This window comes from Corvus cornix, chromosome 7 (genome assembly GCF_000738735.6).
Source record: "Corvus cornix cornix isolate S_Up_H32 chromosome 7, ASM73873v5, whole genome shotgun sequence".
NCBI lineage: Eukaryota > Metazoa > Chordata > Aves > Passeriformes > Corvidae > Corvus > Corvus cornix.
The window spans coordinates 13,269,848-13,294,350 of NC_046337.1; the positions used below are offsets into that span (position 1 = coordinate 13,269,848).

Consider the following 24,503-nt stretch of genomic DNA (forward strand, 5'->3'; position numbering starts at 1 on the left):
ATGCATTTACGTTATTGTTTCCCTATTTCATTTTTTTCTTGTTTTAGTCTGTTTCCTGCATTTAATATTTAAAATGAACAAGCACAAGCAAAGAGAAAAAACTTGAAAGGCTGAAAATCAAAAAAAACACAGAACCTTTCCACTTACATAATTCAGTTAAACACATTCTTCCCATGATGCATTGAGGAAATATATTATTACAGACACAAAGCACTTTGTAGTGTTGTATTATTAACTCCTTCTGGGGCCAGATGATTTTTATGCCAGATTAGAAGAAAGGAGAAATAGGATGTAATGTCAATTAACCAAATTGCTATGGGTCTTTCAACACTAGGGCTTAGGTGCACTCCCAGAAAGGGGATACAAAAATTCGTACATTTAGGATTTCCAGATCTTTGGAGAGAGTTTAAAATGCCCTGATATTACCCTGGTGAGTGCTGTGTGCTCATCTGCCTGAGCAGTAAAAATAGGCTATTTTTATTTAATTGGATGGTGGAAAGCTAGAGATTTCTCACATCAGTCCGATGGCAGATTCAAGATTCTGCATATGTCAAAACAAAGCCATCTGGATTTGTTTATATTGCAGTTAGTCTTTTGCAGGAGTCCAAGTGGCTATTTGAGAGCCACTATAGCATCAGCATAACAAATAAACACAGGTCATGCTACAGCCCTTTCCAGTTTCCTGGGCCAACGTGGAGAGCCCTTTGCTTACACATCTGCAGGGTGAGTGTATGCTAGCCAAACAAAGTTGTGGAAATGAAGACAGGGTCATAAAAAATCCCTCTAGACATGAAATCATATGAGTTAAAAGACTTAGTCCCAGTTTTAAACATTCTCATTGCCTTGTCTTTTTTCTTCGGTTTTTTCACCTCTCAATCCTGTTCCATTATGTGGGCATGGATTTTATTTTTGTGTTTACAAATGCAGGATTTATTCAACAGAAGACTGAGTTTTTTAGGGTGTTTTACGTAAATAAAACATTTTACTTCTGAGTTAAAAAACAAACAAAACCAAACATTCCTGCTTGAAATAACAGAAATCTTTTTTAATTGAGTGAAGGCAATTAAGAAGATTGATTGCTCAACCCCCCTGCAATCCAGTTAGGAATGGTTCATTGTGCAAGTGATAAATTAAGATGGTTTGCTAAGTTCCTGGTGGATCCTTGATTTGAGGTTATGATTTTGTAACAAATCATGACAGAGCAAAGCTATCAAGTGGTACTGTCTCTCCTTTAAAGAGACCTCCAACTCAGCTGGCAAAGCCTTTTCTCTTTGTCTAGGGGGACACCAATCTCTCAGTTTTATGGTAGTTTGGGATGGGAATGGCTTGATAAAGCTCATTGAAAGAGAAATTAATACATAAATACGTAATTAATGGGATCTCCAGCACAGGTTAGGTTAGTTTGTAACATTTGTTACCAATGGGGTCCAAAACCTTTCAAGTCCAATTTAATTTTCTCTAATTGTCAGAGCTCCCAAGTAGGTTTTCCTGGCTCTGTGCCATTGTTTCCTTTGTGTAGAGTGGGGCACAGATCAACTCACACATTGTCCTAAGCACCAGCCATGGAACTTGCCCTTTGCAGCCCAGGAAGGTGTTTGAAGAAGTTTGTATTTGGGGTGATCTGATTGTACTTTGGGTTGTTATGGTCAGGAAGGGCAGAGTTTGTGACTTTTGGCCCAACTGTGGTGAAAAATAACACTTAGGGTGACCTTAGAAATAGACCATGTCTTTTCTATCTACCTTTGAGGCACAAAAAGAAAGAAGAGTTCATCTGTTTCAAATGTTCAGTTCTGTTTTCTTTAGTAGGTAATGGGAGCTCTTGTGAGCATTAGGAGTCTGTCCTGGCCCTCCTGATTTCTGCCAGCTGCTCTCCACTGGGTAGGGGAGGCTGGTAGTGTAGCTGGAAGGCCCAGAAGGTGGAGTGTTTCCCCACTTTGTCCATCTCCATCTGTTTGGATTTGGAGCTGGCAATACTGATTGAGAACCTTGGAGATAGTCAGCAAATCCCCGAGAGCTGCCAAGTGTGGTAGTTCCTGGTGGCTGTGATAAAGCCCTACATCTTGGAGACTCGGAAGATAAATGAGTGATCATCCTTGCTGGGGTGCAGCTGAACTTGTCTAAGCCATGGCAGAACAATGGCATAAATTAGATTTATTAAAGAAAGGTGCTGCTTTTGTAGCATCAATTTAGTCAAAATGATGGTGACAATGGATGAGTCTTCATGCATCCCCCACACCCCCTCTCCCTTTCTTCTCTCCCTGATGGGCAGTTGGAGGGTTTTGGGTTTGTCCCAGCATAGGAACATGGGGTGGGTATTGGAGGAAGAGCTGTCTGGGTGCTTGCATAATTAAAGTATTCCAGAGATGGGGGAGCTGAGACACTCACGACTGAGTTTGGTGCACATTGGCAGGCATAAAATGCTGCTGGAAACTGGGCCAACTGGGCAAATTTGGTCTGCTGAGGTTGCAGGCAGCTTTCTGGTGAATCCCCCCCACCCTCACCCCCAGCAGGGGCACCTGCAAGGTACATCCAGCCCAAAGATGAAGATTTTTTTGGTAAGAGCTGTATGAAAATGTTCAAGTAATAATCTTCAATTCTTTAATTCTGAATGGATTTGAGGCAGAAATGTCTGTTTAAAGTATATATTCTGAGAAATTATGATGTCATTAAAACAAAGCACTAACATTCATTTTTTTTCAGTAGTGTGGATGCCCATGTAGTTCTGAATTTTCCTAAGTGCGATAGAGTTTGTAAGGATGGGCAGCTAGGAGGGAGGGGAAGGAAACTGATGGACCATGATTCCAGGTCTGTGTTTGATTTCCAAATAACTTTGCAGTTACGATCCCTGCTTCTGACTAGTCAATTTATGGATAAATTTTCACTTTGAAAAACTACCTGTGTCAGTACTGTGTTTTGTTGTTCAAGGAAAAGGATCATTTTTGGTCACATTTTTCAAAGAGAAACTTTGAAATTAAATTAGATTTTTATTGTTTTTCAGATTTCTTCTGTTCAGTATAGTTATTGGAAAATAAGCCGATGAATAAATAGTTCACAAATAAAATTAGTTGGCTTTTTGTCGTGGTGTTTTTGGGGTTTTTTTATTCACAGTTTCCTATGAAATGTCACCAGCTTCAAATAAGAAATTTCTTTAATATGTTTCTCTGGGGGAAAAGGAATAGATGTTTTTCAACTCTTCTGTCAGTATATGCTCTGAGACACTGAATAATTCTGAATCTCAATATACCCCTTTATCTAACAGCTTATGTGTTTTATTAGTTTTGTGGTTTCTGAGGTTTTGTTTTTTCTTTAGAGGGTTGGTGAAGAGATCAGTACAACTTAGCGATAGATTTGACATTTCATATAGACAGACCTAGAAATCTGACTAGAGAACACGTCTAGAAATCCCTAGCAAAACAAAAGCTGCTGGGTCCACAAGTTTTCTGAAAATTATGTTGGGTGTTTGGCTTTCATGTTCTAGTAAACATGAATAATAATTCCCCAATCTCCTGCTATGTCTGTTATTCATTATTTTATAACTCCGTGTTGTATTGTACTTCAGACATCAATTTTCAAGCTAAAAAAACCCCAATGTGTTTAATCTTTCAACATTCTGAAGATATTTTGTACCATTGGCCTACTTTGTGGCTGTTTTCTGTATTTATTTTTTTTAGTTCAACTATACATTTGTCAAATGGAGAGACAAAAGCTTCCCAGTTTTCAAGTTGGGGTCACATTAACTGTTAATAGATGAAGTAATTTTGATACTTTTTGGACAGCTGGTTGTTTTTTTTTTTTTCTTCCAATTCCTAATAACTTCTTTGGGTTTTTGGCCCTTTTGAGTCCAGAACTGATGTCTGCATCCAGCAGTTTACCAGGCTTCAAGATTCCTGAATGACAGCAGCAGATTTCCAATGTATTTCAGAGTGGGTGTGTGGTGAGGATGATTTTATCTGTGTGGTGTGGTGCTTTATATTTGCTGATCCTCTTTATTTTCCATTTTACTGCCTGATCATTCCATATCATCAGATCCTCGTGCAACTTTTCTGTCAGTCTTTATTTTGACAAGCCAACAACTTTTGTGTTATCACAAAGTTGTGTTAGTTCTCTGTGCTCCATGTTTTCTTCGGTATGACATTTAGGAAGCCAGAAATAGCATAGAACAGACTAGATTCCCATAAATGCACATTTTCTTTTGTCATATATGAGCTTGGTTTGGTTTTTCTTTTTTCTTTCAGTGGTTTTCAACAAAAGTTGATGGAAATGCAAGTGCATGGTATAAATTATAGCGTCATTATTAATCCATAAACTGATTTCCTTTGAAGGCTAATAATAAAATTTTAAGGTCTGTATTCCCTCTTAACAAACAAGATGTCTTTTAATCATTATATAAGGATCTGCTTGTTTGTTTATTCTGATTTTTAAAATAATTTCTACTAATTTATGGATTTATTTGTCTGTGGGTACCATGGTCTGTCTTAAAGCCTCTTAAAATGTGCCCCTGCATTTGCCACCTTCTGTTTCTCTGCTAATGAAGTAAATTTCCTTGATAGGATAGCTATCATGGCTAGTAGTTGAGCAATTTTATATTGAATTTCTGAATTGTGGAAGAATATTAATTGAGCTTAGTGGATTTTCTCTCTTTATTTTATATGCTAATTCAGTACTTCAATTTAAAATAATTTTCTCGCCCATAATGGAAAAAGAGCCTAGAGTTGGAAATACCCTAAGCTGTATCCTACACTCTGCTCTGATGAAAAGAATTGATTCACCATCTCAGTTATGGCCTTGTCTTCTTCAAGGCTGTCTTGTAGCATTTTTATTAGTTGGGCTTTTTTTCCTATCATATGTTCATAGGGGTATTTATTGCTGGTTTTTTACGCCTTGTATCAAATGCTCTAAAAATTTTTAAATTCTGTGTTATGCTGGTATTCTGTACTTACAGAGCTGATCCCAATTTCCATTTTTATCCTTTAATTGTGACTTCTTCTTTAGAGGAAAGTCTTCCTACTTAAAATAGCTTCTCAGTCTCTGATTTTACCAGATGGTTTTTACTTCTTTCATTTTAAAGAAATTTGTTTTCAGCATAAGTGGTTTTGATCTATTTTAAATCTCCAATAGGATGACTTTAAAATACTTATCCTGTTGTTACTTTTAATTTCTAACTAACAAATCCTAGGTTTTATGTATTTTGTTTTTTGAAGTTAATCTCTGCTTTAAAATAATACTTTGTGTGTATGTGTGTAGTTCTGCATTTGTGTGTTGGATTACAGTTTTGTGTGGCCAGTTTTGCAGAGAAGCTCCTCAATAGCAGTGTTTTCATCCTGAGTGCTGGTTAAGTCTAAAGAACACATTATTTCTGTGTGTGGATACCTTGCTTACCAACCCCAGCAATTACGCATTTCTGATTTCTAAAATTTGAAGTTTAAGATGATCTGACAGTTTCACTCTATTCAAAGCTGAAAAAGGCTTCTCTCTGTTTTCTCTAGTCTTTTGGATCTCTTATTAATGCCTTATCTACCATTGAGTGAAATGACATCACATGGTCATGTGTTTGATAACCCAGACCTGTCAGACTAATGTGGAAGAATTTCAATCCATATTGATGTTAGGGTGGTCAGTAGTAATTCACTGTCCCTATTGGCTTCTAACCTTTCTTTTAAACATAGCACCCTTCTTTTTACCAGTGTTTCCCACTCCGTCCTTACAAACTTTGTACCCTTTACTGCCTCCTCCATGTAGCTGCTTTCCACTTGTATGTCTGCTGGGATGTATTTTTGAACACACAAGGCATAACCCAGGTTAGTTACACTTCCAGAGTGAGCACATGTGCCTTTGACATAACCATAGAGACCTGTGTTGACAGGCTTGGCCTAAATATCCCGAGGCTGTGCTTTGCTGGTTAAAATGAGTGCATTTTGTCCATTTCTCTCCTGTAATCAAGAGTATGGATTTTGGCACAATTCATTCCTCAGCAAGGCACATGAATACCAGTATGGGGAGAAATTGGACTTTTTGAAAATGCTAATCTGACTCTCCAAGGATACCATATAATAAACAATCTGGGAGCCTGCAGAATTGCTGCATTTTCCTTTAGTCATAATGTGTTGATTTAGTGGTGTTTTAAAGAACTGCTGTCAAAGTTGTGTGTTCTCCAGATGGATGGTGGTTGAGGTGTTCATTAATGCTCTGCTGCAGAAACTTGGTGAGTTCAAATGTGCATGAGACTGTAGCATTGCTGCAGAAGCACTTGAGGGAATTTCAGTGTCCTTCTTTATTAGAAGTTAAATTTGTATATTTACAGAGTTATCTTCTGTTAGTTAGAGAACAAGTTCATCTCTGAAGACTGAGCTGTGAACATACATCCTAGCCCAGCTTATTATTCAGGCCTCGATGTGTGCAAAAGGTTTGAAAGGAAATCCTGTAATAGGTTAATTTTCCACTCTGTGGGTTGCATTGCCTGAAAACACTTGCTTCTTTCTTCCCTTCTTTGTTACTTTTCAAGGGGTAGCTACTCATACTGCTTTCAGGATAAAAACACCTTAAACACAATGCCTTCATCTTAATATTTGCAAAAAATGTTAGGTGTTCTTATTTCTTGTTCTAAAGGCGAGCTCTTTCATGGATCCTATTCACTGATCCTTTCTTTCACCTATGATCAGGAGATAAAAAGAATAAAAGAGCCCTGTGTGCTAGATTTCACACCTGAGGAGAAGGGCTTGTTAAGGAGCTATTGATTTCCTCTCTCCTCAACTCCCTCCTCTTTTCCCATACTTCCCCCTCTCCGCAACTCCCACATCTTTTGCCATACTTCAATGGGAAATACTGATACCATTGGAGAGGCTTCCAAGATTTCTAGTTTTTAGTGTTTACCTAGCTATGATTTAGGGAAAAACTATGGAAGTGAAAGGAAAAAGGACAACTTACAAAAGGAGTGGTAAGAAAGGTCTCTGAAAAAGCAGACTGTTCAATTTATAGACTCATAGAATATGCTGAGTAAGAAGGACCCATCAGGATCACCGAGTCCCACTTAAGGCCCTTCACAGGACACCCCATGAGTCACACCGTGTGCCTGAGAGCATTGTCCAAATGCTTCTTGAACTCTGTCAGGCTGGTGCTGTGACCACTTCCCTGGGGAGCCTTTTCCAGTGCTCAACCATCCTCTAGGTAAAAACTTTTTCCTGATATCCAGCCTAAACCTCCCCTGACCCAGCTTCACGCTGTTCCCTTGGGTCCTGTCACTGTGACCACAGAGCAGGGATCAGTGCTGCCCCTCCTCTTCCCCTCATGAGCAAGTTGTAACTGCAGTGAGGTCTCCCCTCAGTCTCCTCTTCTCCAGGCTGATCAGACCAAGGGACCTCAGCCACTCCTCACATGGCTTCCTGTCCAGACCCTTCACCATCCTCGTGGCCCTCCTTTGGATACTCTCTAGCAGCTTAATATCTTCATGCTGTGGCACCCAAAATGGCACATGGGACTCAAGGTTGAGGCCGCACCAGTGCAGAGTAAATTAATTATAATGCCTCTTAATTTGTATTGAGGCATTTTATTGAAATTATTGACATGGCATTTTAAAATATAATTCTACTTTTCCCTTCATTTAAGCAATTTCCCTTCACTGAAGCTGTTACTCTGATTTGATTTCTTTTAAAAAAAAAAAGTATCTGTTGAAGTAAATACTGGGCTGCAGGTCTATACAGAAATGAATTCATTTTCTTAATATGCTTACATTTCTAAAATGGCATGGGAGGCTCCTGAACCTAGTGCCATGGCATGTAAGGTTGAGGAGTATTTCCATACCTCATTATTTGTTGTTCCTTTCTTAAATGGAGGTGTACAGCAGAGGATGACAACTTGCAGTCTTTGTTTGCCTTCCTATGGGTTATCCATTACGACTGCTTAAAAACTGGTGATCTTGCTGTGTAAATCAGCATCACATATCTTGCTGTTAGAGGATGCAAAGACACAGACTCTGTAGGATGATCCTCCTTGGGGAAAGGACAAGAATGAAACTGTTATTGAAGGTCCTAGGGACAGTCCAGCATAATGCATCCCAGTTTGCACATTTACAGAAACATCTCTTGCATAGAAACTCTTCTTGTTGCAAGAAACTTCTTGTTCCTTCCCTTGCGTTCATCCACATGGGGGTAATGCTCATTTCAAAATATGTTTTTACAAGCGCTGGCATTTCAAACTCGCTGAAAAGTTCCCATATTCTTCTAATTTCTAAAATAAAAGTAATAGAACAGTTTTTATTGATGGTCTGATGTCATCTTGGACCTGCCAAGTGTGTCACGACGCCGTATGTCCTACCATAACAACAGTAACAAGTATTATTTGTATGCCAGCAAAAATTACACCTCAGAGTCAGAATTTCAGGCCTCCTTCTTGGATCACTAACAGAAAGTTACTTTTTTTTTTGTGCTGTATTTTAGAGAACATCATGATCTTCAGAGCCTACTGCTGAGGATTGTTTGGTGTGGTTGGTGTAATGAAATGTGTGGTCAAAACGTAATGGGCAGACATGCATTTGGAAGACATTGCATGTCCGCCTGCCAAGATGCTGCAAAAGCTAATCTTACCCTATTGCAGGAGGAAGAGATGTGGTTTCTTTAAGTTGCTTTAGTGTCCTCAAGATTAATTTAATGTGGTTCAGTGATGGACCTCAGTGTGAAAGTGGAATGACAAGACTCAAATGTGGGATGCTGCAAGCATTACAGTAATGGTTTTCTAGGAGGAAGATTTGTCAATTAAGTTTAGCCCTCCTGTGGTAGAGACAAGACTGTGTAACTCACTAGGCCAAGACTATGGCTGATGTGCATGAGCATGGTTTCACTGCTCTGAAGGGTGAGATTGTGGCTTCATTGCCACCCACATGGAAGAGCAGTAATGGGTACTAATCTGAGGGCTGTACCAGGCTGGGAATTTTCCTGGTGATGTCCTTAACCCAGGCCCCAGGGAGGCAGCAGACTTTGGTAAGAAGAGGATCTGTCCAGAGTACTGAACCCTCTGTTCTCAGAAAGGAGTTGCCTACAACGATAACCTGTCTTTTCTTCCTTATGGAAGTTGCTATGGGGCTGGGGGGAGGAGGGCATAACAAAAAATGTGTGTAGGCACCTGCATTTCAGTGCATTATAGAACACTGGAGAAAATCAAGCCTACCTATCTTCCTCCTTCCACAGGGATCTGATCCAAATGAAAATGCTATCAAACTATAACAGTGAAATATCCTAAGATAATGAAGCACGGTATTCATCTGAGGTCACTGTTGCATGGAATAACTAACACCTCTCTGGTGTCATCTTGCTGGATCCGTCTGGCAAATTACAACCAGAGAGACACTGAGTGTACAGCACTAGCTATTTAAATGTACTTTGATGAGGCTAAACACAGGGAAGGTTCCCAGAGTTCCCCAGCACTGCCAGACATAAACACATTCACTGCATTGTTAATCCCACTAATTTAATGTAAAGCATGAAGGTCTCTATGAGATTTATGCAGAACAGCTGAAATCTATGATTAGTGTTGGCAGCAGAAGAGCAGTTTCAGTCTGTTGGCTAGGGTTAATCTAGTCAAGGTACTAGAGAAATATTTATCCTTGTTGTGATTTAGTTTAAAATACTACCTTTATGTAGGATTGCCTTTAAGATAAAGTACAGGAGGCTGAACAGAAGCAGGAATTAGCTGCCGACTTTTAGCTTAGACTTGTAATTTACAGGTTTAATTTTGCTGCTTCTTGCTTCTATTATTCTTTATTTATGTAGCAGTGATAATATTAACAGCGATAACAGCTTCACCTCCAGGTGCTCCCAAGACAAAGCTGATTCTAAAATCTAAGGATAGGGATCCATTCTCCATCAATGGAATGCAATTATGCGAGGTGCAACTTCACATATGTATGCAAAGAGTGTCTCAGTAGGGTAAGGAAATTGCACTTGGTTCATTGCTGGGAAGAAGAAGGGCAACCTGCCCAACTACAGATTGGATCAGGCACTTGGGCTACATCTCTATGAGGAAATGGAAGAAGACAGAGACCATTTTCCATCCTGAAGTCAAGTGATGTAGCTCATGTATTATCCATTTGGTAAATTTGTTTTTCTTCAAAAGAGATCACTTTACCCAAGATGCCTATTGGGAAAGGTCTCTGGTGGATACAGTGTCTCAGACTTTGCCAAGGTACAGTCTGGCAGACTCTGGAAACAGATTGACACTAATTTGAACTGTTTAAAGATGAAACTGTCCATTTCAGTACAGAAAGGTGCTGCTGAACATAGCCAGAGAATAAATTAGAATTTTCTAGGGGTGAATCAGAATGGGGAAAAAAATGTGCAAAGGGTTAAGAAGTTCTCCAATATTTTGTTTCATTTTCTTTGGTATAAATAGAAATGTTTCACTGTCCTTAAGGGACCCAAGAAACCTCATGTTGCTAATGTCACCATCATTATACACGTTTTTTATTTTGATGCAGACCTATTTAGAAAATAATATTATATAGATCATCTTAATGGCTATTATTTAAAATTTTTTAAATGCTTTTGCTTGCTTGCAAAATATTTTGATGATGTAAAAATGGTGGATTTTATTGAAAAATCTGTGATTAGTTCTACTACCTGTCAGCAGAAGGATAATAAGCAGCATCCTTAATATAAATGTAGTTTACTTTGGGCAGTCATCTATCTGATGTTAATGATGTTGTTAACAGCATTTGTTCCTGTATTTGGAAAGTAACTAACCAGACAGAAAGGTATGCACGCAGTGTAATGGGGTGGATTAGCAGCAAATAACCTTCTCACTTGAGCAGATCATTTAGGGAAGTGATGAATTAGTATGGACCCTGACACATTACTGCATCTCCTCTCCCCTGGACTGCCCTGCTTGTGCAGAAACTGCCAGTAGCTCAGAGGTGTCTAAATAATGCTCAGCAGTCAGCCCCTCAGTAAGTAACAAGTGTAATGCAGTCCCAGTAGGACTCCTGCTTGATCACTGCAGCCAGTCATTTTAATCTTTGCTGTATAGGGAAGTTTAACTACCTCTTTGTAGATGATTTTTTTTTTTTTTTTCCATTAGGGCGTGGAGTGATGAGATGGAAAGCTGTCACTTGCTCAGATAATATGTTATGGGAGGATAATTTTGACAGGTGCCTCTTGTATTCTTTTCCCTCCTGCTCCTCCCTAATAGCAGCTCTGACAATGTGCCAGGGGATATTGTTTCTGAGGTTGTTGTCTGACAGTGTGCCAGGGGGTATTATTTCTGAGGTTCTTGTCAAGGATGGGTGTTTCACAGGGAAAAATATAGCTGCTGTTGAGAAAGAAGAAACATAAGCAGAAAGGAGGCTTCTCTCTATGAAGGTAGGATGGGGTTTAGACTTCAAGCTGGAAGCTGAAGCATGAGTCTGGAAACAGGCAAATCAGCTCAGAAGGTGGTTAACCAGAAATAACTGGTTACCTTTTATCATGAAGACCATGGTGTATTTAAAGGAAAGAGACATAAAGTGGAAAGAGATGCTCAGAGGTTACTGATGTGCTAAGTGGACACAACCTGCCCTCCAGCTTTTGGTCCCTGGACCAAGCTGACAGCTGTTTCTTCTTGGGCTCAGGCTGAAACCTGCTTAAATTGGTGGAAAAAGCTCCCATTGACTCTCCTAAGCAGGCAAGTTCCTCCAAGTAAATGTACTTCATTTCTACAGATGGTTTGAAAGAATACTGAAAGAAAATGTAACTTGCCTCTTGAGAAAAAGAGGTGGGAAAACAGAATACTTAGGTTTGCCATCCATGTGCCAAATGTAGCTGTCCGGTATTGAAAACAGAGCTCTAAACTTCAGCTCTTAAAGGACCTAAGCGGTCCTCCTTGTCATCCTTTCCTTCTCGCCATGGTCTGGCCCCCTCTAACAGCAAAATAATTTTTTAAGGCCACATGCTGAAAGAGAACAACTCCCAGGGGCCAGATCCTGCCATGAACTCCTGAGCTGGGCAGCTGCACTGAACTCACCCTCCAAATGAGGAGGAGCTTTTAGCAGCTCCCAGTCTGGGCACAGGGCGAGGGAGATGACAGCAAAGCCATTTCACTGTGTTTGTGACAAGGTATTAACAGTTCTGCCTTGCTGTGTTAGGCAGGACTTTTTCCATTACATAAGCAAAGCAACATTTTTCACCGTTAGCATTCACAGGATGCAGAAATAGTAAAATGTGAAAAAACCCCAAACATTTAGACTTTGAAATTATATTTTAGTTTTTGTATGGTTTTGTTTTTTAGGGCTGAGCTGAGGTGAAAGGGGCGAGTTTCCAGAATTGCCTGAACTGACAGTTACTTTCGATTTGCAGCAGAAACTAAATGTATTTCTTAATTTTCATTGTTACAGAAAGTAACCACAAACCTGTCCAGGCCTAAGGTGCAGCTAGCAAGCACTGATGCAGTATAATTTTTCTGTGAAAAGAAACCCATTAAAATCAGAGGCTGCTGAGTTTCCATATGGTGTGTTTATGGCAGCATTGTGTCCTTGTCATGGTGGCCCTTGGTCTATTTCCACACGTATAAGCAGAGACATAGGACCCCTGCCATAACTTGGTTTTTGTCACTGGCTTCCTCAAAACCTGGATTTAATACCCACACCCAGTAGCCCCACTGAGTTGCATTCTGGGTAACACGAACTTCAGCACAACTGAAATCCCATTGCCTTTGGAGAAGATAAAAGTCAGAGTTTGTTTCAGCCTGAAAAATGTGAAAAGCTAGGCAATGCCTTCTCCTTCCTATTTCAGATTTTCATGTTGTTTCTTCATTGAAAAGTCATGCTTTTTTTAAAGTGCATGTACACTCAAGTACTTGGGAGTCATTCACCAGGAAGTATGTTCTGTATCACAGCGCAAACTCCTAGCTCATGATCTTTCTCATCCAGCTAAGGAAGTTTAAAGGGGAGAATGACACAATTTTACTCATAAGTACTGCAGTTTTGGGATTTATGACAGGCTTAGCTGCTTTTTGTCTCCCTTTGGTTCCTTCACTAAGCTCTGGATAGCTTGAATTAAGTGCCCTCTTGTCCTTTTTCTTCAGGCACTGGAGGCAGCACACTGTGATGTCACGGGTGAGATTTGAAGGTGGAGTGCTCTTTTCTGTGCTTTTATTTCTTTTAGTGAAGGTTGAAATGTTGTAAATTGCGAACATCTGTGTTGTATGCCCTCTGCACATTTATAATCAGATTATTTTTTTCCCCTCAGTTCAGCTCATCAGAGTTACTTTGGCAGAAATGAGAGTTTTCAATGTCTTAAAATACCTCCCCTAGAAGGTAGTTAACCTCAGGTCTGCCTGGTCACCGTTCAGGGCTGAGGATTGTGGCAATGGTGCTGCTTGGATACTCATTTGGAACCCATCCCATTACCCGCCTTACAAAGTGGGAGAGCAGAATGTATTTAGCAGAGCCATTATGGGAACCACCTTCTGCAGGTCTGTAAATAAGTTGACATTTGGTGTGCAGAGGGTTCACGCGGGGGGGGAGGCTGAGATAAAGTCCTGCATCTGATCTTCTCTTTTGAATTTATTAGTCTTTCATGAGCAGACACTTGCACCCAGTTTCCACTCGTCTGTTGGGAGGTGGAGATCAGTCTAAGTTTGGCCAAAGGAGGATCTAAAGCTCATCAAATCTCACTGGTATGATCTGGCATAGGTCTGAATTAATGCATGAGGTAAAGAAACAAAGGTGTATCTGCAGGGTTATCAAACAATTGTCATATTTCACCACAGTTGTGTGACATTTTCCTGAACTGCCCTTGAAAAGCTTTTGGGATCCCTCTGAATGGGAGAGTTGTAAAAATAGCCCATTTAGTTAAATCATTGTTTTTCCTGAGGGAGTCATCCATGCAAATTTCAGGCAACAGCAGCGGTTTTGAGATTTAAGCTTCTTTTCAAAATTTTCTTTTTCATTTAAACTGGAATTCCATTTTGTCCTATTTCACTGCCTTCCATGAACTAGGTGAGCTGAGCATTGGGAAGAGTGTTGTACACGCTTGTCTCATTGCCATTCTTCCCTACATGCTGACAGCTGCGGCCCAAGAGGCAGCACTGAGCCGGTCGGACCCTGCTCCAAACCACTGCAGCTGCTCTCCCCTCACCTTTTCATGCCAGTGGGACCTGCCTTTGCTGGCTCATAAAAAAAGCCTCATAAAATATTACTGTGTTGCCGTGGTCTGTGTCACAGCAGAGCACCGTGCAGCCAGGCACTGTGAAACAAGCTTGGTCTGAGGGGCAGCCCTGGCCAGCTGTTAACCTTGTGGCCGCTGGCACTGGGGAAAAGCTTTTGCCTTCAAGAAGCTGGTGGCAAAATTTGGCACTAATGGAGCTCTTTGATTTATAAGCCCCATAGAATGCCAGAGGCAGAATTTCCCAGGTAAATCATCCGTCTGTTGTGTTTACAGGGCTTCTTAAAAGACCCAGATTGAAGTGTTGTGCTCCCTCCCAGAGCAACTGTGTTGCATGGGAAATGCAGGTGCTTTGTTTTCTGCACTTGTTTGTCATTTTGTTCCTGGGAATTAATCCTTATCAACAACAGGTTGTAATAGAGGCTGTTTCTCAAGAGGACTTCTGCCATTCTCACTGATAGGTTTACTGTTAATCAATAACTGAACCTCCAGGGCTGTGAAATCTGGTACTGCATCCCAGTTTCATCTTCTTTAATGGATGGATTTTTTCTGTGTCAGCTGTGGATCTAAGTTTTCAAGTGACCGTCTGTGGCAATTGGTGTTATTCAATCAATGGACAGGTGGTCCATAAAGCATCAAAAGGTGATTTGTATAGCAGTGGGAGTTGGAAAGGAAAATCAAAGCAACCCTGAAGGCACACACACGGTGACGCCCCGCTGGCAGCAGCAAGCAGGGATGTGCCAGCTGCACACGGAACCATCTCGTAGGCACAGATCAATGGGTACAGCAATGCCTGTGGATTTCCTTTCCCCAAAAGTGTCATTAGCTCTTTGCTTATTAGAGAAGCTTGAGAAAAAAGGTGCTGTAAGGGCTGTATAGGACTTCAGAACAGTTTATTTTTACCAATGTGGCTCTTTCAGTGTGGGAAGGATGTTTTTACACAGTTGCCCATCATGTTCGGAGTGAGTGGATCTGGGGCCTGGATGTGGATAATTCTGGCTCTTTCTTGAGGTGTAGCAGAGGGGCCTGTGGGTAGGCTGCTAGGTCACCTTCCAATGGGTGTGGTACAGCTGTGAATCATTTCTCTGGCAAAACCACCTCCTTGATGGCACAGGCAGTCCCTGAAGTATGCTGGACACCCCAGCTTGTTTCATAGCGTTAAGCTGTACTTTGTCTTTTGTCTCTTAATTTTCACCCTTACTTTCACTCTAGTCACTGCATTTTAAGCTTTTCTTCACATTTGGGAAGACTGGAAACTTTCTGTTGCCCCTCTGTTCTTTTTCTTCTTTCTTTTTTATGTTATGAAAAGTGAGGCTTTTGCATAATCACAGGACTCCAGGAACATGAGCCTTTGGAGCAAACAAACAGAAAACTACACTTCTATCTATGCATCTTGTATACCCATGAGTGTCTTACTAAAAATGTGAGGACTGCCACAGCTATGACTGTGAGGCTTACTCTCTACTAACAGTTTCATTACTGAGAAGAACAAGATTTTTCTCTTGAAATATAAGGAAAAAATCTCTGAAAGACTCTCTGCTGGAATTTGAACTTGGCTCCTATGTGGAAAGCAGTATGAGTAAGATCAGGACATCTAGAAGTACTGTTTGTTCCACTTCACAAAACATATCTGAAGGATAAAGCAGTAAACTTCTGTATTTGGTTAACTTTGAATTAACATCAACAAGAATCCCCATTAAAAAAAAATACATAATATAACTTAATTTGTGAGAGGTTAGTTAACTGTTGCTTTATACTCGTAGAAAACACGATCTTGTGCTTGAAAAGTTCAGAACTAGAGGTATAGGAAATGAGTTGAATACTGAGTTGATTAAAACAAGAATATACTGAATCTGAGGTTTTACAACATCCATAATAACATTTGGAAAAAAATTTGAATGCTTGCATTTGAGGAAAAAATTCTGTGTAGAAGTGAACCCCTAATCTCTTTAACACATCCTTCAACCACAGAAATGAATTGTAGGTCTACTTTAATGGGCTTATTCCAGTTTGTGCTCACAATTGCATTGTGTAGGCGAATGGTGCCAATTTTTTAACTGCAGAAGCATTTAAAACTGGTACAATTGTTTGTGATGAAATACTATACTTACAGGACCTCTTTTAAAAATACGGCTCTCCTATGAGATTGTGTGCTTGTGTGTTCTCTCTTTGGTTTTCATGTTTTACAAAACTTTTAGCTTCAAATTTCAATCCTAGCTGAGTTACTCAAATGTTGTGAAGATTGCAGAAAGCCTGTGATATTCCTGGGCCAATATTACAGATAAGGGTGTAAAGATGAATTGAAAATGCTTCAGGCAGGAATACAGCCTTGATGTTTTTCTGAAGGTTTGTCTTTGAAATCCCTCGGTCATTCTTCATCCATGAGAGAATTTCCTCTTGTTAAGTTACAATTCTGACTAGGGCCATTAATTTTGGCTTGCTGTTGCAGGCAATTAATCAAATAGGTAAGAAAAGAAATTAAATTATTACTGTTTGCATGCTTTAACTCTCTCGAGTGCAAACACAGTCAAAATGCTGATTCTCCTGTGTACTGACTCAGGCTTTTATCTCTTCCTATTTCTTGCTTGAGTTTTCTGTTGGGTATCTAGAAATACATGGTCCTGTTCTTCTTCCCAGGCTTTGGAGAACTTCAGTGGCCTTTGTCTATCCTTTCCTACTTCCATAAATGCACCAAAGGCTAAATCGAGCCCCATCCTTCACTGTGCTGATGGGACTCTGACTATTTTAGGGGTTGATGGAGTATTATTGTGCACAGGAATGGCCTGGGTTGGGAGAAATTGTGCAGCATCTTCTGTATCATCCCCATCTACAACCTGCTTTTGTAACTCTGTGTATACATCCCCCCACTCTGCTGAAGTGCTCTGCGTGCTGCTGTCTCCCTCGTTTCCCTTCATAAGAGATGCAGCACTTAGAAGAAAACTTGACAATCAATTTAAATAATTTTTAGTAGTTTTTGAGATTGAGAATTGTGAAGAGGGGTGGCAGTTCACAGCCTTTGTTCAGAGTGCTGCATTCACCTCTTGTTGCTTAATGTCTCAGCAAGGCTCTTTGTCCTTCCAGGTTTTCACAGGGAACAGCAATGCTGACAGTGTGGTTCACCACAAGCTGCTGCACTCCATGAAAGCTCGATTCTTGCGCTTCATCCCTCTCAAGTGGAACGTTGGTGGGCGGATAGGACTGAGAGTTGAGGTCTTCGGCTGCTCTTACAGTAAGTGGCTGCATCTTAACCCACATTTTGTCAAAGAGCTTTTAATTGGTGCTGGCAGTGCTGTGGAAAGAGTAAAAGTTTTATGAGTTAAAATATAATGTGAAATACATTGCCATTGTTTACTTTTTTCATTACTTTCAGTAGTTTTTCCTACCTTTCTGCTCAGGGATGTGCTGCCCATCTCGTTCAGCTGGTGAAGCCTCCTCAGAGCTGAGCCCACCACAGAGCAATTTTCTGCTTCTGGGAGTGCCAGGCAGTCAGATGCTGCAAAACCTCCTGCTCACTGGAGGCCACAAAGCTAATTGGGATCTTTATAGGTCTATATTTGCCTAAACAGTTAATTTCTGGGTTTAAGGCAAGTAACCTAGTTGTGAAGTGCTGTGAATTTTGCAGCTGTGGTTATATTTGAGGCTGATGACTTTATAGCTTCAGAGTGCAGAGAACCTGTCTGCTGATTTAGCTGCTTTTACATGAGTGCTTTCTTTGGCCACTCTTAACACGTGATGGTCTTTGACGATACAGTCTGTAGTGTTTTGGGCTTTGGAGCAGCCTATAAATGCTGCTGGCTTGGGGTGTTTTGGTGACATATCCTGGTGTAGTGCTGCAGATGTATGACCTATGACCATGGCAGACTGTGAATGTGAGGCAAAAGGACCGATGCTGCTCACTGCAGAAAACGGAAGTCCACTCATCAGGAAATACGAGTCCAATATTTGTTTCTCAGGTGACTTTGTGTTCATTTTTGTGACTTGAGATGCTGCTGGAAACGAGAGATGTTTGTTGTGGAGAGTTCAGGGGATTAACAGCATTTTACCAGTAAATTTGGCGTGGTGTGGCACAAGTCACCATCATGTGACACCACCATACTGGTACATCTCCCCATTTAGCTTAGGTCCTTATCTGTTCCTCCCAAGCACAGATAAGGGGTTGTAACAGAATAAGCATAAAAACTGTTCAGGAGACTACTTAAATTTATCTAAGCTAAATGAAAGAGAGATGTTTATTAAACTATTTGATTCACATGTTCCCACTGAACAGGGACACAGGACTCTTTGGGGCCTTGTCACTGCACATGGATCTTGGGACTGCTTCACATGGTTTCACAGGAAGATTCTTACGGTTTCGATGTACATCTATCACATCTGTTCAGCTTCTTTTAGGTGCTGTTCCTCCATCTGTACAGACACTGTGCAGTGACCTGTAACAGCCTGGTCTGGATGCACAGCCTTTAGGGCAAGAGACTTTTTCCAGGTGTATCAGTGAACATGTAAACTGAAACTTGAAATTCAAAATCAACTGCCCTTGGTGACATAACTCTGAAACAACCAGCTAATCTGTTTTCAAGAGCTTTCTTCTGTTAATGATGCCCAAACCTCTGCAGTTAAGAGTATAGTCCAAACATATGTGTAACAAAAAGAACTTGAACTTGGGGAAGATTGAAACTTTTGTGGCTGATTTTTCTTTTTCTGGTGCTAGTCCATGTGATGTACTACATGAGCACTGCTTTCATGTCAGACTGTGGTTGTATTTTCTATGACACAAAGAAGGTTTCAGAGTCACTTGCAGGCTGAGTTGCCTTGTGCTATCATCTATGTCTTCATCTTTTTCCTGTACCCTGCAGTTACAGGAAATAAAAGTGCTTGTGCGGAATTAAGGAACAAGATTAAAGCGAGCCAGAAAAGAAATAAAGGGATTCATAAAACTTTTACAGGGTGTTGAAATATTCATTCCATTTATATAAATGTGCCATTCACATTTCTCTCTGGCAAATTGCACATGCCAAGCAATACCTGTCTACAAGTTGTGCTTATATAGTTTCACCGTCTTGGCTACTCCTAACCCAGACAAACCAGCACTGTACAAAAGATGTTTGCTCATTTATAAAATGTCATCTTTAGTGTTATACTGACAGAGTATCTGCTGCAGATCCTGAGCTGGTGTACACCTACATAACTGCATTTTGTAAAGTTGATAGCACACAGACTCATCCACCATGTTCAGTTGTAGCACAAGAAATATATTTATAATCTGGAAAATTTTTTTTAAAAAATTACAAAGCTTGAGTTTCTAGAGACAGGCTGTTGAATAAGCCAGGAAGGAAACTGAAGTAGAAAAAGAACAAGTATATTGTATATGCACCATCTTCTTGCAAGTGTCTATATGTATATGAAAGAGATGTGATTCTGGGAGTAGAAACAGCATCAGCTGATACAAATCCATCTGTAAGAGCCACCTATGGCTTCCCTGCTGTGTTTTTAGGTGAACGTGCCAGTCTTGTGGCAGCAGAAGGCTCTGTTATCTCATTTCTGGAGTATGACTGTCCTATGCAGCATTCTCTGCTCAAGAGGCACCAGGAACACAATCCTGTGCTAGCTTTTGCAAGTGCAGCTTTCAGTGATGACTCTTTAGTAGGGGGCATGTGGAAGGCATCAGGTCTTGTCACCTGCCAGGTGACACTCTGCCAGGACACAGCAACAAAACACACCAGGGAACCCTGCTGTGTGCATTGGATGCCAAAGTGGGTAACTTAGCCTGTGGTGGTACTGTGCCACTGAATGGCACTTGCTGTTCTTTATTGCTTCTGCTAGAAATAATTTGCTATGAGTTTATTCCTCAAATCTCCTAGTCAAACAAAAGCTTTCTTCTTCTGTCGTTTTGTCTTTCTTCCCTTTTTTTTTTCACCCTCTCTTTGGCTGCCGGTTGACATTGTTTCTTTGGAAAAATAAAAACTTGTTTTGAACAGTAAAGCTATTTCAGATTATGAGTGTGCCTGATCCTATCCCATACAGATCTAAGTTCCTATGAATAAAGGACTCCAAGGCTATCATATGAGATGGAATTCACAGATAGCCTGCTAATTGTTTACTTTCTTCAGAAAGTATGTATTTAAATGAAAATGAATTACATTTATTTGAAATTCCTGTAAAGATCTCACGTGGTATCCTCAAAATAGGTACTGAAATAGGAAGGAGATGATGATCTGAAAACGTACATTAATGTTTCTTGTTCAGAAAAGGATTGATGATGAGTTCTGTGGAAAGTTCCATGCAGAAATGTGTATAAGCTCTTGCTGTCCCTTTGCAGCAGTGGCTCCAGCAGTGTATTTGTAGCAGATAAGCAGAGCTGCAGCAGAGGACAAGCTCAGACAAATGGCAAACCAATGGCTTTTGATGCTGGAGGTGGCAAGGGGCGACAAGTGTATCTTTATATTTGGGAAAAGTCTTGTTAGCTTAGCACAAGAAAAAAAAAATTGCTGACACAATTGCTTTTATGGGATAAGATTTATGGCTGCATTGAAGATGCTGATCATATTCTATAACTGGTTAACAGCCCAAAGTGCATCAGCAGAATTGGGTGTATGTGCAGTTAACAGGCTGGGATACCACAGGAGAAACAATGATACGGTGTGAGACAGGGTGTCTTCTGAGAGCAGAATTCTTCATTTGCAGTTCAGGACTCGGAGTTCTCATATTTTGCATCACGAAATATGATCTGATACTGTGCTTTATTATTAAATGACATTTTTACTGGATGCTTTTTTCTGTCTTTTTTTTTTCTCCCCACCTTCCTTCATCCTCTTCTTCATCTTCCTATGAGATAGAAAAGAACTCATTGCAGAGAACTGCTTAATATCTGATGGTCATTGACCAGTAGTGTTTGTAATCGAATGCACAAAGTAAATACCCAAATGTTCGCTTACCCAAATGAAGCAGAGATTCGTGCTAGGGACAAGGCTGCATGGCAGAACAGTCACCTCTGAAGTGGTCATCCACATTCATCCCTTGGGTTGTGTGTCTGAGAGGGAGGTGGGCACAGCTTTAGGGTCATTCAAGCCAGTAAGCCATGACTTGTCAGGGGACACAGCTGTTTAGACCAGGAGTCATCCTCTCCCCTTCTGCCAGGAGTTAAAGATTCTGTTCATTGGTGCAAGCGCAAGACTGAAAGTTCCTATCTCACATGGCAACTGTTCCTAGAGTTATTCCTGTTTTAGAATACCTTTGCTAAGTAAGTGTTCCCTTTTCCCAAAATCCCTAGGAGGGAGGACTGTCTTCTTAAGTATGGCTGTATATCCTCTCTGCTGCAGGGAGCAGATTGCTGCATGAGTAAACTCTGTACTCTCGTGCTTCTGCCAGCCTGTCAACAGCCTTGTTGATGAGGACAGTGTAGGAAAGAGCCCAGAATGAGTAAAGTCTGTCTTCAGGGAGTGTAAGAACACCAGCAGGCAGTGCAGAATGAAATCACATGTTGTGTTTTAGTTTGTTATTACTACAGATTTTCTGAGTCTTGAAACATTTTGGATCCTTGTTCTCTTGTTGCAAGAGGGTTATGGACATACATGGACTAAATAAACACTAAGCAAACACTAAGCAGGTTTTCTGGAGTGGCTGTTTTTAACAGGAACCAACGATTTGTCGTCATGCAAACTGCCACTAATGACTTTTGGCTGGCAGTGCTAGCATTTATTTGACATATTTCCGTTTCATTCAGGGCTATTTATTGGCCAATGTGCTCGCAACTGATAATTAGTGGAGCAGAACTTTACAGAAACAGGTTTTCCTTCGTGATATACTCTGTAAATGTCAGTAGTAGAGCTCTTCAAAAAATCCTGTTATGCTGTGGCTTAGTGGAGAGTTAAGAACAAGAACTGAAGTGTGAATTTAGACTGGCTGGAGCCTTGGATCTTAAGAAAAAGATGAAAAAAGGGCCGCTTTTGCAGTAACATTGAATCAGTGCACCCATGCTCTTTCAGTACCTTTGGTTTTGAGAGCTAGGAGGGAAATGAACTTTAGGTGCAAAATGCTCTGGAAATCAAAGACTGTAAATTCTTTATAAGCTATTTCCTAATTCCTGCCTGTGTTGAAATGAAACCATTTTTATAAGACACTTGTGATTTACTTTAAACAAATTGTAGTATTTAATGTAGTTAGGGGAAATTCACAAGAACTAAGCTACCAATTGAATTCCCTTTATGGAAACTGGCTGTCAAGGTGTCAATAGAGACAAGTCAGCAATGCTGAAGGAGCTGTTTCTTAACACCTAATTCAGAAGTTAAAACCAGTAAAAACAGATGGCAGTAATGCTTACGTATTTGTGATAATTCCTAAACTAGCAACTGTTCCACAAATGATGGGAAACAGCATGTTGTAATTCTGACATCACAGATAAGAAGTTGGTCTTAGTTTATTCAGGAGTGAATTTTCCTCAGGACTGCGTTTCTTTGTAGTTTTATTCTCATAAACAAAAAAATCCGTTGCATTCTGATTTGGAATGTAGTTGGTTTTGGAGCTGCAGAATTTTGCATCAAATTTAAATGCTGTGCTCCCTGCAAGTTTGTCAGCATGCCATCAAACTTTTGTACAAACTGTCATATGGACAGGCAGAAGTTTTCATGGTAGTTTCCATGGTAATAAATCGTTAACAGCTGTTTTATTTTCTGAGCTTTTAATAGTTTTTAATTGCAAACCTCTTTAAAATTTTCACTTAAAAAAAAAAAAACCCAAAAAGGTTAAAACCATTCCCCCATAGCTCCTGTTATTTTTGGTTTTTTAAGGAGGAGCAGATTAAACTAGTGTTAATGCTTAAAAGGATAGGAGAACTCTCAATGGAGCTTAGGTGACTTAAATTACTGACTTGAATCACAATACAGTTACTGACTGGAAGATCTGGATCGTATGAGCCTCAGTTATTTTTCAGAAGAATATAGAAAACTGATAGCTTTGGTTTATCATTAAAATGTGTGGTTTGCAAACAAAGATAGTCTCTGCTCTTTCTTCTTGAGTGCTAGGAAGGTGTTACTAGTCTTTGTGCATGTACCCAAGAAGTTATGTAGCTCAGTAAACCTCTGTTCAGATTCTTCATTTTCTGGTGTCCTTAATTAATAATTTTTTTTTTTTTTTTAACAGGAGATACCAATTGACAAAATTGATGTTTTATACATAAATTGTGTGAAATTTCAGTTGGATAGAAATTGGAATTGAATTATTGTATGTCAGCCAGATGTTTGTATACAACATATTAGTCAAAAGTATTTAAAGCTACCTGAAGTATTCTCCTTATATATACATTTAAAAACTTGTTTAAAAATACGTTTTGCTTAAAAGGCCACTTTATAAAGCAAAGAAAGTACTGCAGGCTGCTGCTGCCAAAGAAAATATTAATTGCAATTGAGGAACAGAAAGCTTGTTTCCTACCAGAATGATTGGGTTTTTAGAGGCTGGCTGAAGGGGAAAATATGTTTCTAATAGGATTTTCAAAAGTGTATAATCAGTTTAGATGCCCAGTTCCCATGAAATCGCTTCAAAAGCTTTTTGAATTGATATTTGACTATACCTGCCAGCCTAGTCAATTTGCATGCAGAAACATGGCTGATAAATGCTCATCACAAGCAAGCAGCCAGCCCTCGGAGGCTGAGGGGATCCTTATTTGAATGCAGAGGTGGATGCAGGCATGGCTGACATGCAGGAACAGCTCAACAGACACTTGTGAAGCTACAAAAGTGGAGTGAGTACTGAAGTGTTCAAAGTAATGAATAACATCCTGAATGCATTTGAGATGAACAGCGAATGTGGCAAGGGATGTTCTGGAGATCTGAATATGATGGAAGGCACCTGTTCTGTTCTCAAAAGTTAAGTGAGAGAGAAGTGTTGTAAGAGGAAGGCAAGTGCAGGAGAGTTCTGGTTTTATCCTCATGTTCCCTTTCCCCAGCAGTGGGAGAGGATTGGAAATGGATGAAATGTGGTTGCCCAAATGACCTCTGCATCCTGTGGGTGTGCACTCAGGACAATACCTGACTGCAAATTATATTTGAAAAGATCCTGAAAAAAATACAGTCCCTCTCCTGATGCTGCCCCTCCTTGTCATTTTGCCATTTTCTTTCTTCCAGAGTCAGATGTTGCAGACTTCGATGGCAGAAGTTCACTTCTCTACAGGTTCAATCAGAAGCTTATGAGCACATTCAAAGATGTTGTTTCCTTGAAGTTCAAGAGCATGCAGGGGGATGGAGTCTTATTCCATGGGGAAGGACAGCGTGGAGACTACATAACCTTGGAACTGCAGAAAGGGAAGCTCTCCTTGCACCTCAACCTGGGTAAGGGTAATTAGTATTATTGGTTTGTGTATGAATCTATAATTTACATTAGACAGTATCT

The 24,503-nt window shown here is 40.2% G+C and overlaps 1 protein-coding gene across 1 annotated transcript in view; it reads left to right on the forward strand.

The window, feature by feature from the left end:
- CNTNAP5 (contactin associated protein family member 5) overlaps window positions 1-24,503 on the forward strand; it is a 275,472-nt gene that overhangs the window by 105,354 nt on the left and 145,615 nt on the right. Inside the window, exons 4-5 of the mRNA XM_039554726.1 lie at window positions 17,208-17,355; window positions 24,239-24,442. Coding sequence (XP_039410660.1) covers window positions 17,208-17,355; window positions 24,239-24,442 — 352 coding nt within the window. The remainder of the gene's footprint in view (window positions 1-17,207; window positions 17,356-24,238; window positions 24,443-24,503) is intronic.